The sequence below is a fragment of the Beta vulgaris genome, chromosome 4 (assembly GCF_026745355.1).
Source record: "Beta vulgaris subsp. vulgaris cultivar EL10 chromosome 4, EL10.2, whole genome shotgun sequence".
Lineage (NCBI taxonomy): Eukaryota > Viridiplantae > Streptophyta > Magnoliopsida > Caryophyllales > Amaranthaceae > Beta > Beta vulgaris.
The window spans coordinates 20,347,656-20,364,491 of record NC_079205.1 but is presented as its reverse complement, the minus strand read 5'-3'; the positions used below and the strand labels follow the sequence as shown (position 1 = coordinate 20,364,491).

The 16,836-nt window shown below is 36.4% G+C and overlaps 1 protein-coding gene across 1 annotated transcript; it reads right to left on the bottom strand.

The window, feature by feature from the left end:
- Positions 1-905: 905 nt before the first annotated feature.
- Positions 906-16,695, bottom strand: LOC109133865 (protein CIA1-like). Its single transcript, XM_048642026.2, has 7 exons — positions 16,616-16,695; positions 14,137-14,202; positions 13,979-14,050; positions 12,912-12,974; positions 5,038-5,107; positions 2,196-2,279; positions 906-1,156 (listed from the first exon to the last, which is right to left on the bottom strand). The coding sequence occupies exons 2-7, from the start codon at positions 14,148-14,150 to the stop codon at positions 1,085-1,087; spliced, it is 375 nt and encodes a 124-aa protein (XP_048497983.2). The 5' UTR covers positions 14,151-14,202; positions 16,616-16,695; the 3' UTR covers positions 906-1,084.
- Between the last annotated feature and the right edge of the window lie 141 nt (positions 16,696-16,836).

Here is a 16,836-nt window from a genome sequence, read left to right as displayed (position 1 = left end):
TTTTACTACACTTCTTTCCAATCTATTTTTTCTAATTACTCTCTCCTACCTAATATTACTTAAACTAAGTCAATATTATGAATTCAAATAATCCTAATTACTTCCAAAATAATCCAAATCACCCACAAATCCCTGAAATAGCACATAGTTACTATAATTTCAAGTTAACATTGATTCATTATCGTAAGCTAATTAGCTAATTACCTTTCAAAGTAATTTAATTCACCGTAATTAATTTAATGTAATTTAATTTAACGTAATTTAATTTAAACCATCTATTTCATATAAAAATAAACAATGGGTAGGAGAGAGATATGGTGGGGTATAGTAAAAGTATGAAAGAGAAATAGAAAACCAAGTAAGACCAACTAAACCATTGTGAGAAAAAAGTTGAGTTTGAAGAAGTTTAGTGGGATGTGAGGTGTAAGAAAGAGAGAAGGAGAGAGAATGGCAAAAACTTAAAGACTAACAAAGACCAACCAAACCATTGTACCTGCTCTTAGGATCTTCTATCGATAGTTACCTAAGATCAAGTAGATGGACTCAACATTGCAATATCAGAGGACACCTTTTTATTCAGAGTTTCCACTACCTTTTCACAGTTTTCACTTCCTGCTTACCTACTAACAAGCAAAACAAACACTAATTAAAATTGAGCTCCGAAGTGTCTACTAGACATTTAAAATGGAGCATGAACCCTACCAAGAGGAGTAACAAAGGTATACTCCTTGCACATCCAATGGTAAAATGCAAATTTCTAAATTTTTTCACTTTTCCTGGTAAAGTAGACATTTTTACTCGCAAACATAAATTGGTTGCAATACCAAGAAATTTCTTTTTAAAAAAAACAAAACTAAGAAGATATTTCTTAGTGATTCTACCAATCAAGGACGCTAATAAAATTTACAAATCTGAACCCTAATGATTATGTTACACCAAAAAGATTTGGTATAGGTAAAAATATGTTTCAATGTTCTATAATAACTTTAAAACTTTGCCAATTCGTTTTGCAGCCACAGCACTTTGGCAGCTAGTGTACATCGATGGGGAAATGCAGGAAAGCAGGTTTCCAATATGAAGAAAATCATGATGTAGATGCGCACTGCCATATCTTAATTGTTCCATCATCACTTGCTGATGCAAGCAGCGGTTTTTCCTGCATTACAAAAGTGCATCAAGTCATATACAAGGAAATTGAGATATAATAAATCCATCTCAGGGATCTTTTTTTTCCCCAATGATATCCCCTGATCAGTCGGGAAAATCCTATATTGCACATATGTTTATCAAGAACATCAACACGAGATTAGATCTTTGTCTATCTGATATATCAGCTTGCTATATATTAAAACTTTCTCCCTTTCTCTCTCTTCTAACAAACTAACTGATACCAGAATATTCTTCCCAAACATTACCCACTCATTACCATCTATGCAGTAAATGACTACAGTACCCTTTATCAGCCTTCTTATGCCTTCTAGAATCTGTAGAGTATGGGAGGTGTAGCTGAGGACTTAGCAGTATTACTCGGCATACAACAATCGCAGTATCGCACCATCAAAATTCATATAACAGGCCATGTTCAACTCATTCTTTACATCAAAAACAGCAAGAGTTCCTTCGAACCTAAGTGAGGGCAATAGGTCCAAAAGGTTTGGTTACAACTTCTAATTGTGCCTGAAGTGGTTGGGGCATTACAACATTTCAAGGAATTCTGCTGTTCAGCTTTATACACTACCTATATGAATCCCTCCTCCCGAAGCGAAAACAACAATGCCATAGCCTTAAATCTAATCTCCGGTGGTTGTCCACATGGATCATCTGCCACCCTTCTCCTCTTATCAAATGCTACATTCTCCCGCAAATCCAAATTTTTCATACCATTTCTAACAAACTCCATCCGAGTCTTCTTTGGCCTTTCCAAGATTCTTCTGAATCTCCAGTATCCCACCCTTTTACTACCCTAACTAGAGCATCCTCTAGACAAAGTCTCGCATGCCTAAACCACCGTAACAGGTTCTCTATTATTTTATCCTCAGCGCTTGCAGCTCCAACCCTCATTCGAATATTCTTGAAGCAAAAAAGAAATAAAAACGAACAAATCGCACCGCACCCCCCCCCCCCCAGTTCATTAGTTTGCAAGACTTGCACCAACATGGTACCATATTCAAATTCTTTTTGAAAAAAGAGCTTACCGTAGGACTCCATTGTATAGAGTTCACATCCATCTCATGTGCCTTTTCCTTCTTAGATAATAATTTGTACATGGGGCCATCTAACTGCGCAGAAAAAGAACAGAAGAAATCACCACCTCATATGTGTGGAAATCAGGCTAAAGCATAAGCTGCAACAAAACACATGATTCAGACATAGCGTGCAAGTTAACTGGACAAGCATGCAATTTTATGCTAGCCTTCCAGATTATAATAAACTTAGGCCCCGTTCTTTTGGACTGAGAGAACCTAAACTGAACTGAATGTAAGTCCAAAAGAACAGGGCCTAATCACCTAAATCCAAAACTTATCTAACATGCAAAAATACCATTTCTTTATCTGCAAATGCCTAACAGCACAAAATCACTTTACTAATCACAGACCTGTTATGAATTAACATAACCTTGACACCATTGATGACAGAAAATGAGGAAGATAATGAGTATTTGATTAATAAACTGAAAATACAGCAAAACTAGATGATATTCAAGTTTTCGAGAGGCTTGATTCTCTCCCAAATGAGCTCTTACAAGCTCACCAATTTTCTCATCTATTTTCCACATCCTTTCTTCTCACCTATCTTCTATTTATGAGCTAACTAACTTGCTTTCTCTTTAAGCTAACCTAATTTTATTGGAATTCCCATAATACCTCTCCCTTAATACCCAATGCATAACAAGACCCACCTTCTATTTGTATGCTCGGTACATATTCATGTGCATGCAACTAGCCTTCACATATCACCTCAAGTACATAGTCTCAGACAAAATGAAGGTAAGCAGTAAGTTTTCCAACTAACAATTGCCATCAGCATGAAGGTAGCAGAGTTCAGGTTCTCTTGCACTCTAATCACTTTCATGCTCTTTTTCCTTCCACAACACCATACAAGTTGTTTTCATTCTTACCATTACAGATAATTTGTTTTCTTTGTGCTGTTCCAGCACTTTTTCCCTTCTCATTTCTGTTTCTCTTCCTCCTTGTGTCCCCTTGAAAAAGCTAGACATGTTATCCATTTCAGGATAAAATTTATAGCTGGAAAAAAATGTTTGGCAAAAAATTCCTCCATATCCAACTCATTTAACAAATTGACATCAGTTCTAGTTTCTTTTCTGCTTTTAAATGCCCGAATAAATGAAAAAAAATCAGCACTTTATAAAAGCATACCAGCCATAATTTAGTTCTAACACCAGTCAGTATGTATCATCGAAATGTTGTCATCAACCCTTAAGCACATTATCATCAAATAGTGGCGGATCCAGGAATTGAGCCACGTGGGTTCGAAATAAATATAAATTTCAAATTATATTTTAGTGTCTACATTTACATTTTTCTAATAAGAAGGGAAACTTTCAACAATTTTCTTAGGAGAGCTTTTATCCTTAATTACATCGTTACAAAAAAAATTACAATAATACATATTTATATTAAGAAAAAAGTATCAATATCTTATAAAACAAATACAAAGTTATAAAACGAAATATTAGCAACTAGCACAAAATATGAAATCTAAATTAAAGTGAGTAACAATAAATCAACACTAATATGTATTAAAGTGTCTAAAATTCTAACAAGAAGTTTACTAATATTATTTTTGTTTAGAAGTGATGTATAAATTCTTCTATGTGAAAAGTTATCATTTGTACATTTAGTTTATAAAATGCACATATGAAAATTTAATTTACATGCACATTAATCCTTCTCTGTTTAACACACTTCTCATTGCATATCATATAAATATATGATCAGTAAATCAACTAATTAACATAGTTTAATGACTAGTTTCACTTAGTAATACATGATTAATTGATTACTTAAGCAAGGGAACTAGGAAGAGAATGAAAAGTAACCTAGATTCATTATCTTTTGATGTATTAGTACTTGGTGGGATGGTGAGAATTGTAGATATAAAAGGCTAGTTAATTAATAAAAGGAGTATTAAAACAAAAAAAAAAAAAAGACCAAGATTTGACACATAAGCAATCTGTAGACTGTAGTATTAAAAGAATGAAATGATAAGGCCTAATGGGAAGAAAAAAGAAATAACAAAACTGAGAAAAAAGCTTCCCGGAGGAGTTGAACCCGCGACCTTGACTACAAAAACTCAATGTAACACGCACTTAACCGCTGAGGCAGAATATTCTACAATAAAATATTACTCCTGCTTACTATATAACCGATTACTCAGTTTCCTTTATTTTCCAGTTTTTTCTTGGATCCGCGTGGGTTCAGTTGAACCCACGCTAGATCCGCCACTATCATCAATAAAAGCTCCTCTCATAAGCGTGTTGTGGCAAACAGTAAGATTGCCAATATTTGAGTTCATCAATTTGAAATACTCCTATCTAAGAAGGCATATTGACAAAGGTAATCCCAAATTCCCAAGTTTAACACTTTATTCGGAGTACTATATGGAGTGGTATATATGCAAGAATTAACAAATAAAAGTAAGCATTCACAGTTATTGGTGCAGATCACACCATGGTGTCAAAACAATTCCGCATGTTATCGTTTCACCCAAATCTACCGAACTGATACTACCCGCATCGTAAAGGTGTATAAAAAAATGCGTTTTAGGGTGCGTTCAAGGGATATCTCATGGTCTGAGCATCCTCCACGTTCCCGCATCACCACGACATTACCGCGATCGTGACCGAAATCGCATTTCCGAACTATGGATCACACTGTACACATTTTGGAACAAAAAGCAAAGCTGTAAAATAACCTTTCATGTTCATGCTGTAAGCTCAGTGTGTCGAATAATCAATTCTAGCGCCCAAGAATCACAATCCAAGGCATAGAGAATAGGCGAGACAGATTAGCTTACCTGACCATCATCATTCTCAACAAACAAGCGTACAGCATCATCTGCAGCACCACTGGCAATTACACCATCCCTAGAAACCCACAAGTCCTTGATTAAAATCATATAATGAAACTGCAAACGAAAGGGGAAAGAAGAATAAAAAAAACAAAATGCAAACATCAAGATTCGCTAAGATTTCAATATATATATATATATATAACCTTTCACTTCTCTCACAAAAATTAAGCATCCTCCTAGGCTTACATGGAAGCATGGAATTCATTATGCCTTGTTGCAAACAATGTACCTGCAGTTAATTAATGATGCGTGCACTCTTGTTTCATAATTTTCCTGGTTGTTAAGAGATCATCACCATTGTCCTTTCTCCTATGTTTTTACTTTATGCAGTCAGAAATTAAAACAAAATGAACTGGATCAGCGAAACAAGTAATCATATTACATCCTGTTTAGAGCATCTACTGTAGAGACGGTATCTTATATCTAAAACACGTGTGTGCAAAACTTCACTATACCAAAATTCAAGAAACAGCCTCATCTTGATATACTTTCTCCATCTCTTTTGAAGTGAAACACTTCTCTTTTACAGAAATGTGACAATAAGTGACACATAACTCTTCTAAAAAAGACAAAATAGGAAAGTCAAAAATTTAAAGCTTTAAATATCATATAGTATAACATGTATAAGAAAAATGAGATACAGATAAAAAAAAAACACAATAGTAATTAATAAAGTATGTGTTGTGAGAAATAGAGAGAGAAGTTATGCAAATATATCAGAGAGTATTGTATTGCATTGATGTGAAGAACTGATTTCTTACATCGGTATTTATAGGCAAAAGTATACTGTTTTTAACATTACATTTTCAACGATTTCTGCGCGGACGAAAAACTTTCCTAACATGCAGTAAATGCATGGCATGACATTCACTATGCTTGAACAGTGAAATTTTCCAATTTACTGTTTCTCAACACTCCCCCTTGAATGTCCATTTATAATTCATAATAGACGTTATCTTATTAAGAATCTTTGTTAGGAAAAATCCTGTGGGAATAATCCTAACTAGGGAAAGAGTATAACTATTATGTATCTTTATATGCTTAAAATCAACTGCCTCATTAAAAACCTTGTCAGGAAAAACCCGTGGGATAAAAACCTGATCGAAGGGAAAAAGAGTGCAGCGCATATAATACTCCCCCTGAATTAGCATACATCACGAAGATGATGCATTCCAATTTTTCGGACTAATTCTTCAAATTTCTTCGCCGGAAGGGATTTGGTGAATAAATCTGCAAGATTCTCACATGATTGGATTTGTCGAATGTTGATCGTCCCTTCCTTTTGGAGGTCATGAGTGAAGAAGAGCTTTGGTGATAAATGTTTAGTTCTGTCTCCTTTGATGTACCCTTCGCTTACTTGGGTGATGCATGCAGTATTGTCTTCGTAGATGATAGTTGGATTTGTTGTTATTGTTTCCATCCCGCATTCTTCTTGGATATTCTTGATCATTGACCTTAGCCATACACATTCCCTTCCAGCTTCATAAAGAGCAATTAATTCCGCATGATTTGATGATGTGGCCGTCAAAGTCTGCTTTGTAGATTTCCAAGATATTGCAGTACCTCCATAAGTGAATACATATCCGGATTGAGACTTAGCCTTTTGTGGGTCTGAGAGGTAGCCAGCATCTGCATATCCAATGAGTGACGCATTGGGTCTTGACTGATAGAATAATCCGAGATCTTGTGTTCCTCGAAGATAACGTAATAAGTGTCTTGGTGCATTGCTGTATCTAGCTAACAAGTTTACTGAAAAAGCTATGTCAGGTCGAGTATTGTTAGCCAAGTACATTAAAGCACCAATTGCACTTAGATATGGTACTTCAGGACCAAGAATCTCCTCGTTTTCTTCTCGTGGTCTGAATGGATCATCTTTCTCATTCAGGGAACGCACTACCATTGGAGAACTTATTGGGTGGGCTTTGTCCATGAAAAAACGTTTCAGGATTTTTTCTGTATAGTTTGATTGATGGACAAAAATCCCATTTCTTAGATGTTCCATTTGCAGGCCAAGGCAAAATTTTGTCTTCCCGAGATCTTTCATCTCAAATTCTTTCATCAAGTATTTTGCAGTGCTTCAAGTTCTCTAGGAGTTCCGATAATGTTCAAATCATCGACATATACAGCAATGATCGCGAATCCTGATTTAGATCGCTTAATGAAAACACAGGGACTGATTTGATTATTTTTGAATCCTTCTTTCAATAGGTATTCACTAAGACGATTATACCACATTCTTCCAGATTGTTTTAACCCATAGAGTGATTTTCTCAATTTTATTGAGAACATCTCTTTGGGCATGCAATTTTCTGGTAGTTTTAGTCCTTCAGGAACTTTCATATAAATATCTGTGTCAAGTGAGCCATACAAATATGCGGTCACTACATCCATCAATCTCATTTGCAATCCTTTCGAAACTGATAAACTTACCAGAAATCTTAGTGTAGTTGCATCGACTACTGGAGAATATGTCTCATCATAATCAATCCCTGGCTACTAATCTTGCCTTATATCTAGTAACCTCATTTTTCTCATTTCGTTTTCTCACGAATACCCATTTGTACCCAACTGGTTTTACACCTTTTGGTATTTGGGTTATTTGACCGAATACTTCACGTTTTTCAAGTGATCTCAATTCTGCTTGAATTGCCTCTTTCCATTTTGGCCAATCTTTTCTACGGCGACATTCATCAACTGTATTTGGCTCTACATCATTTTCATCGTATGTCATTTCAACCGCTATCGAGTAAGCAAAAATTTCATTCAAGACAACATCTTTTCGATTCCATTGTCTCTTTGTAGAAACATAATTAATTGAAGTTTCATTGTTGTCTACGCTTTCATGTTCCTTTTCTTCTGGAACACGTTTCTCTTCATTTTTGTTTTCATCATGCTCTGTTGGGAGATTTATATTAATTTCGTTCGTTGTCTCCCCTTGCCTTTTCATTTTTCTGGTTTTAAATCTTTAGAACCGGGTGGTCTGCCACGTTTTCGACGTGCTATTGACTCATTTTCAATTGCCTTATTGTCATTAGGAATTTCAATCCGTTCCGGAGCATTCGCAGCAGGTACATGTGACTTTGTCACTTTCTTAGAATCTGTGAATGCATCTGGCAATTGGTTTGCAATACTTTGCAGATGAACAATTTTCTTGACTTCTTGTTCACATGAATTTGTTCTCGGGTCCAGAAACGACATTTGCGATGCGTTCCATGTAATTTCCGATTTTATATTTTGTGGGTCCACTTTCTCTCCCCCTAAGGATGGGAATACCGACTCATTAAAATGACAGTCGGCAAATCGAGCCGTAAATAGATCACCAGTTGTTGGCTCTAAATATTTGATAATTGATGGAGATTCAAATCCAACATATATTCCCATCCTTCTTTGTGGACCCATTTTAGTACGTTGGGGAGGAGCAATAGGTACATGTACAGCGCACCCAAAAATTCTCAAATGTGAGATATTCGGTTCTCGACCAGATACTAATTGTAATGGTGAGAATTTGTGATAGGCTGTCGGCCTTAATCTTATCAATGTTGCCGCATGTAATATAGCATGACCCCAAGTAGTAGATGGCAATTTTGACCTCATTATTAATGGTCTTGCAATTAATTGTAGTCTTTTGATTAATGATTCAGCAAGACCATTTTGTGTATGTACATGAGGTACAGGGTGCTCAACAATAATCCCAATAGACATGCAATAGTCATTAAATGTTTGGGATGTAAATTCCCCAGCATTGTCTAATCTTATTTTCTTTATTGTATGATCTGGGAATTGAGTTCTTAATCGAATTATTTGAGCCAAAAGTTTTGCAAATGCAACATTTCTGCTTGACAGAAGGCTCACATGTGACCATCGAGTAGAGGCATCAATTAATACCATGAAATAACGAAATGGTCCACATGCAGGATGAATAGGCCCACAAATATCTCCTTGAATTCTTTCTAAAAACATTGGAGATTCAGTGGCAATCTTATTTATAGATGGTCTGATTATCAATTTGCCAAGTGAGCATGCAGAGCATGTTAATTCATTTGACCGAGGAATTTTGACATTCTTTATAGAGTGTCCATTTGAGTTTTCAATGATTCTATGCATCATTCCTGTGCCAGGATGGCCTAATCGGTCATGCCATAGAGTAAATGATTTCTATTATCTAACTTCTGGTTAGATATCATATTAATTTCAATCGGACGTATATCTATGCGATATAGTCCCGAGGAAATTGCTGGCAATTTTTCATAGATGTATTTCTTGCCGTTTTTCTTCCGTTAGGCATATGAATTCCTCTTTGTTCACCGTCATTGTTTCCAAATGGTAACCATTCTGACGTACATCTTTGAAACTTATGAGGTTCCTTCGAGATTTACTCGAATATAATGCGTCATTAATTATCAATTTTGTCCCATTTGGAAATATAATGCAAGCTTTTCCAGAGCCTTCAATTAGCTTGGCTGTCCCAGAAATTGTACTAACATTTGCTTGGAATATTGTAAGTTTTGAAAAATACTCTTTATTTTTCAATATGGTGTGTGTTGTCCCACTGTCCAGGAGACATTGTTCTTTAGTTCCAACTTCTGATGAATTCATATCTTCATAAATAATAAATACGATGATTAGTATAAGAAAAATACGTATTTTTATTAATAATAAAGGAACAAATACATGAAAGTGGATATTGAAGCAGTTGAAATAAACTAAGCACATTAATCGATTGTGATCTAAACAAACTTATTTTCAACTTCAGCATCATCCATAAAAAAATCTGAAACATCAAGGCTGGGCATGGATGTAGTGGCTTCATTAACAAAGTTTGCTTCAGCATTTTTTCCTTTGTTTTTTATTGAAGCTTGATATAGATCTACCAAATGTTTGGCAGTACGACATGTGCGGCCCCAGTGCCCAGTCATGCCACATCTATGGCAAGTATCATTTCCTTTATAGGACGTCTGCCTCTGATTTCCAGATGATTGTCCCCAATTTTTATCAGAATGTTTAAAATTATTATTTCTTGGGGAAAATCGGCCTCTTCCACGTCCACGCCCTCGGCCACGGTAATTACCACGTCCTCTCCCACGACCGTTGTAATTACCGCGTCCACCACTATGTATAGCATTTGCTTCTGGTGGATTAGAGCTTTCTATAGCATTTATCTCATGAGTGGCTGAAGACCCCGTAGGTCTAAGATTATGATTTTTCAGCAAAAGATCATTATTTTGTTCAGCCACAAGTAGTACTGAGATTAGCTCAGAGTACTTTTTGAAAGCTCTGAACCTGTATTGTTCTGCCAATATGATATTAGAGGCGTGGAAAGTGGAGAGCGTTTTGTTTATCATTTGCTCTTCTGTGATGGGATGATCACAATATCTTAACAATGATACAATTCTAAACAATGTTGAATTGTAATCACTGACCGTTTTAAAATCCTGGAACCTCAGATTGGTCCAGTCATAATGTGCCTTTGGGAGAAGCACATTTTTGTGATGCCCATATCTTTCATTTAGGCTATCCCATAGTTCTTTTGGATCATCCACAAGTAGATATTCACTTTTTAAACTTTCATGTAAATGATGTCTTAGGAGGACTAAGGCTTTTGCCTTTTCTTGTACAGTCGCAATTTTAACTGATGCGGCTGTTGTAGTTGCATCCCCTTGTTGGGTTGTCACATCTTTAATTGTATGTTCCAGTCCTTGGGCCTTTAAATTCATTTGGGCGTCCACCGTCCATTCTAAAAACTTTTGCCCAGATAGATCTAGTATGTTAAATTGTCTTTTCACTAGATCTCCCATTCTTTTGACTACAAATAGGTAAATATTTGAAATTAGTAATGATGATAAATCACATATATATATTATCTCCCCCTGATTTATATCATTATTATTATAGATAAATAATACAAACAAAAAAAAACTAAAATAGCGACAACAATAATGAAGCTAAGCAAAAAAAAAGAAAGAAAATACCAAAAATAGAAACAAAATACAACAAGTGAATAAAAAAAAAAACTTCCTAAAATGCACTTAAAGACAAAAAAAATTGATATTCATGTGCATTTTTCGCCATTCTTCCGGGGGAAATTTTTTTTTTTGTCTCCTATTTATGTATTAGGAGATATATCATTAATGCCATGAGGAGGAAAAAGAAACCGGCTATAAGAAATAAGTAGAGTTTTATTTTCCTAAAATCCTCTTCAAAAGAGGAAGATGAGGGTGGAGGACGGTTGTCGTCGGCGTTAAACATGGTGGCCGGAAGGTTGAGGAAGAAGAAAAAAAATTTGTGGGTTTAGAGAGAAAAAAAAAAACGGAAGAAGATAAGGGATATGTGGTGAAAATGGGGATGGTAATCCGCTTTTATAGAGGGTTATCCCTAACTGTGCAGTTCATATACAGTTAAAAAATATACAACGCAATAAAATTCTAATATTGACAAATATATATTAGAGCATGCTAGTAAATTGGTAATATAATATATGTAACTATAAATGCAAAAAAAAGTAGAAGATTAGAGACAATAATATATAATAATGTTCTGAATGCTTGTTCCCTGCATACATACGACATTATTGCACATATAAGACATAATAATGCTATCATTCACTAGGCCGTCCATATAGGTGGCAATAAAAAAATTAACCTGTCCATATAGGCGGTTTAAGAGCAGATAAAATAAAATAACGTAAATAAAATGTCCTTGCCCTCCATGAAGGTGGCGTTAAAATTATTTGTTTTCTGCGTTAGTAGTATGGTGACGTTTACTACTAGTTTCTTCCTGTTCATCTCTATCTCTTTTATTACTGGGCGGAGGTTGATTTTCAGCTGGTTGTATAGGAGGGTTATTATTGGTGTTGGGAACAGGGGTTTGTGGGTTTTCTCTGGTATGAGTATTTGTACCGTTGTTACGGTTACTGGGTCGGGGCTGTATTACAGTTCCCCTCGCTGGGTTGGTAGTGAATGGCACATTGTTTCGCTCTATCCAAAAATAAATACCCGAGACAGAGACATTGTGTAAAACAATGTTAATCCCGTTACTTTGTTGGTCCATGTTCGGGTAGTAAAAGGGTTGGGCTTGGAGAAAAAAAATTTAAACTTAAAAACAAAATGGATGTAAAAATTTTAAAGATACCTTAAAAAAAATTTCCGGTAGAACACTCGTGCTGATAACGTGTTGTGAGAAATAGAGAGAGAAGTTATGCAAATATATCAGAGAGTATTGTATTGCATTGATGTGAAGAACTGATTTCTTACATCGGTATTTATAGGCAAAATTATACTGTTTTTAACATTATATTTTCAACGATTTCTGCGCGGACGAAAAACTTTCCTAACATGCAGTAAATGCATGGCATGACATTCACTATGCTTGAACAGTGAAATTTTCCAATTTACTGTTTCTCAACAGTATGAAACAAAGCCCTTCTAACTAAAAAAAGAAAGAAAGAAATGGTAAGCATCAGCAAGTGGTTTACAAAGAAAAAGAGCATCAACATCATTTTAGGCCCTTTTCCAACGTGTGGGTCCCCCAATTCGCCTTCCCCATCTATTCTTTCCCTTTCATGGTACAGGTGCTTGCTATATATGGGTTGTACACTTGTACTATTTTGGGCTTTGTTTTTGTTGGGCTAACAAAACAACAAGCTGAATTAAACAAAACAGCCCAGTCCTGACTCCTTCCCCTTGAAAGGTCCGCCTCTGAGACCCAGTAGAAGAAAACTAGTGTGTATCAAGGACACATGAAATAAAATACATCCATACAAGAACGAACAAGGCCACATAAAACCGAAGTTTCAAGCAATTGAAATTTGGAATACAAACCTTGACCAATGAACTGAAAAAATAGTGCGGTCATGATAGCCTGATATAGTGCAAAGGTGTTTCCTGCCATAAGATCAAATATATACATAAACAGTCAGAAGAAATATACAGAAGTAATGCAGCAGAACATGAACATTAGTATTCTAACCATTATGCAATAATTTAAGATTCATTCAACCAACACGCAGACTTATGAATCCCTTTTGTGTCCTAAATTAAGAGTCCCTTTAAACTTGCAAGTTAATTTACTGGCACACATTCAAATCATTGTCCTAAAATGCACGCAAAGTCGATATGGGACCACTAAAGTGGACAGAAACAGCAATATCTTGTAAAATAAGTTTTTGGTAAATGTAATCATTTGTAGACATCGTTAGCTATACAATCAAGAACTACATTATTGACTTGATTTTGTACAAGATCAAATCATACCGCTGACTGACCAGTGACTGCAGTAAGCTCTAAGCAGTAATCAAGGGTTGTGAAGAAATTGTGGCTATAGGTGGACCAAAATGCTTCGAAATTCTGGTTAAACAGAGTTATAAAAAAAAGGGAAAATTGACCAGAAAAATCACTACTATGGCCGTTTTGTCAAAAATAATCCCACCTATGAATGATTTCAAAATGATCCCAACCATATGAGGTCTTCCAAAAATGCAAACCTGTTAATCAAATCATTTTCTTATTTTCCTCTTCTTTCTCTCTCCTCCACTCTCACCCTCACCCCTTCGACCCACCATCCCCACCCCAGCCACCATCCACCTCCCCCACCTACTGCCTCCAGCCACTCCCCCCTTCCTTTTCCTCCCCAACCTCACAGCCACATCCAACTAGCAACCATCCACATGTAACTTTTCTCTCTCTCCTCTCTCCTCCCTCCTCCCCTATCTTTATTTTATGTAATTTCCATTTATAAATATAAATCCATCTTTATGTCCTTAATTAATCACCTAAATCCAAACTCAGCAATGGCAATTCATAGCATAGTAGCAGCATTCAATAACCATCCATCTTTGCATCACAAAGAAAGATGAATAAAACAGTATGAACAACTAGACATTTCTTACCAAGGTGCAAAGCCATCACCAGATTGTGCATGCAGGCTGTCAGTTTCCCATACTTTAATAGTAAGATCATCACTGTGGAATGGGTTCAAATATTAAATTAGCCTCAACTATGAATTAATGCATTTGACAAAGTGGTCAAGAAATAAGGCACAACATACCTACAAGTTACCATTTTGTCGCCACTAGCATTAAAAGATAAAGCCCATACTGTCGAAGTATGCCCACTGAAACACAAACAATAGAAGTTTAAAAAATGTGAGCCCATCTATAATTTATTCCTCTCAACAAGGAAGGGGAATGGGAGTGTTCCCGTGAGGGCCTGAGGCTAGCAGTAATCCTACATTTGATGCATCAATGCTCAAGATTCATGTAAACTAACCTACCAGTACCAGAAAGATACACAGATGCGAACAATAACACTTCCTAAACAATTTTATATAAAAAAAAGCTTTGTGGACTAAAACAAAAGGAAAGATGGGAGACGAGAGTCTCCCAATTACATCAAGCAACAGTAAGCAAGCACACAATATAGAACATAAACACTGCAATATCTGACCAAACTCATCTTTGTTAATCAGAACTCCAGCAACTGTAATATCATGATTCTCCAAAGGAGACAACCTTAATTATGCCCAGAGCTCATGACTCAGTTACAAGTTGGACCCAGCTTTTGATGCAAAACAGGCATGGATAACCTACGCAACCTAGTGCAGCCTTCTAAAGCAAAGGCAAAACACAAAGCAGCCTTTGACAAGCAGAAAACATTTGGAGGACTAATCAGAGCAAAAGCCAAATCTTCAACCATTTTTGCATCATCAAAGCAATCTTAAAATGATTTCTTTAACCAGAACATTGCTAGGAAGGCAGAACTACAAAACTTTCCAACATTCCTATGAAGCCAAATGGCATTTAACAATTCAGAAAAGCATATTGCACATAATTTTGCCAAACTAGCTTTCTTCTTGCCATGTCATTATGGTTTATTGAAGACGTCACAGTAGATCTAAGAATTTTAGTTTTTGTTTATGCATTGTATGGGTATGACCCAAGTTGCTAGCGGACATTACCGATTGGCCGGGAGCAAACCAAAGTGACGTGGGCTCGCGAAAGGGAAGCAAACCCTAATTCATTCTTCAGGCCGAGAGTGCCGTCACGGTCATAGAAAACGACAAAGCAAAGGGAATCTTCCCTCTGACAGATTAATCACAACAGTACAAGTGTCACAAGATTACACACCCTGTCAGGTGAATAGTACGCCTATAAATAGCCATCCAGTACTATTCCTGCAGGTACATTCTCTCATACTAAAAATAGCCTATCACTCTCTCTAAGCTCTCTCTCTCTCTCTCTAGGATTCTCTTAAGCATTTAGCTGACTTGAGCGTCGGAGGGGGTTTCCTCGAAACACCCCCGAGGGTAGCTCACGTTTGTCATTGTTGTAGATCCCTCACGGACATCCATCTCTTGTCGGACAACTCTCGAAGCTAAGGGTCCGACATCGTTTTCGATACCGAAACATGCATGTAGTAACTATTATGCTCAAAGCAACTTTAATTCACGCAGGAATTAGATACCCTAAATTAGCTAGTGGAACTAGTAGGCGAGTCTTTTCCCCAGACTAGAATTGTTCGTCATAGTACATAGGATGTCTTGCCCACACACATAATTTCCATGATAATATGTTAAAGTATGTATAATTATGCTATTGTTATCACCTTAGTTACATGGACTATTCAATTCACCTCAAGTACCTGCGTCAGATCCTTGACACTCGGACGTGGACACGGACACCTAGACACTTCATTTTGGGCTAAAATCATTGAAAATTTTCATAGATTAGCCGAGTCAGACACTTGGACACGTACCCGTGTTAGACATGGATATAAGAGTCCAGGTAACATAGGTTATCACTAACATTTCTCTTCTACTCAATGGAAAAATCAGCCCAAGGAGGAAGCTACATGGGAGGACTTTGAGATTCTTCACCACCAATTTCCAGAGTTCCACCTTGAGGACAAGGTGAATCTATGGGCGGCGAGTAATGTAATAGATCCCACTAGTGAGCCAGCCCAATCAAGGCGCTTCGTGAGATTCACCTACTCTAGGCGCCACGTCAATAGGACACCAGGGGTTGGTACCTGATTATGTTACAAGGACAGCCAGGTGGCAGAGCAAAGGGGTGTGCAATCATTGGCACAATCATTGAGGAAAGAGCAGGGAACCTTCCTAGAGAGAGTAGTACTAATATAGTAGTATAAATAGAATGATAGGGAATTAAGGAAAGGTATTCAGAAAAGTAATCTCTTTACATTAAATTAAGGAGTGTGGGGGTCACTCGAAAACCTTTTGTGTATATTTTCCTTTGTTGATCAGTAATAAAATATCTCTCTCTCTCTCTCTCTCTCTCTTCTGCTCATATTATTCTTATCTTCTTCTTTCCTTTGATTATTCTAACGGCTCTCCTCAGTGAGTAAGGGGAATTAGGCTGTGCAGGAAGGTTCTATTACAGACAGGTTCTATTACAGATGCTTCGAAATTGCGATAATTTATGTTAAGGGACTCAAACTTTAAACACAAAAACAACACTAGAAATGTACGGATGTGCTGAACAGTTTAATAGTGCAGAGAGTCATAATACTTTCTGGCCTCGTTTAGTGTTTGAACACAATGCCAATCGTCATCTCCGTCTTCAGCCCATACCTGTAGAAATAAAGCCAACAAAAAATTAGCTTATTATGAATAAATAGAAAAGGTTACACAAATTTAAGAGTGTGTACCTTGATACTATTATCATAGCTACATTGTAAAAAATCTCTCTAAAACTTGAGAGCCTCTCTCTCTAAAATAGAGAGCCAAACC

Coding starts and splice junctions, on each gene's coding strand:
- LOC109133865 (XM_048642026.2), bottom strand. Junction 2,280..5,037: donor TTGAGAATGATGATGGTCAG/GTAAGCTAATCT, acceptor TTTTCTGCGCAG/TTAGATGGCCCCATGTACAA. Junction 1,157..2,195: donor CTATACAATGGAGTCCTACG/GTAAGCTCTTTT, acceptor TTTGTAATGCAG/GAAAAACCGCTGCTTGCATC.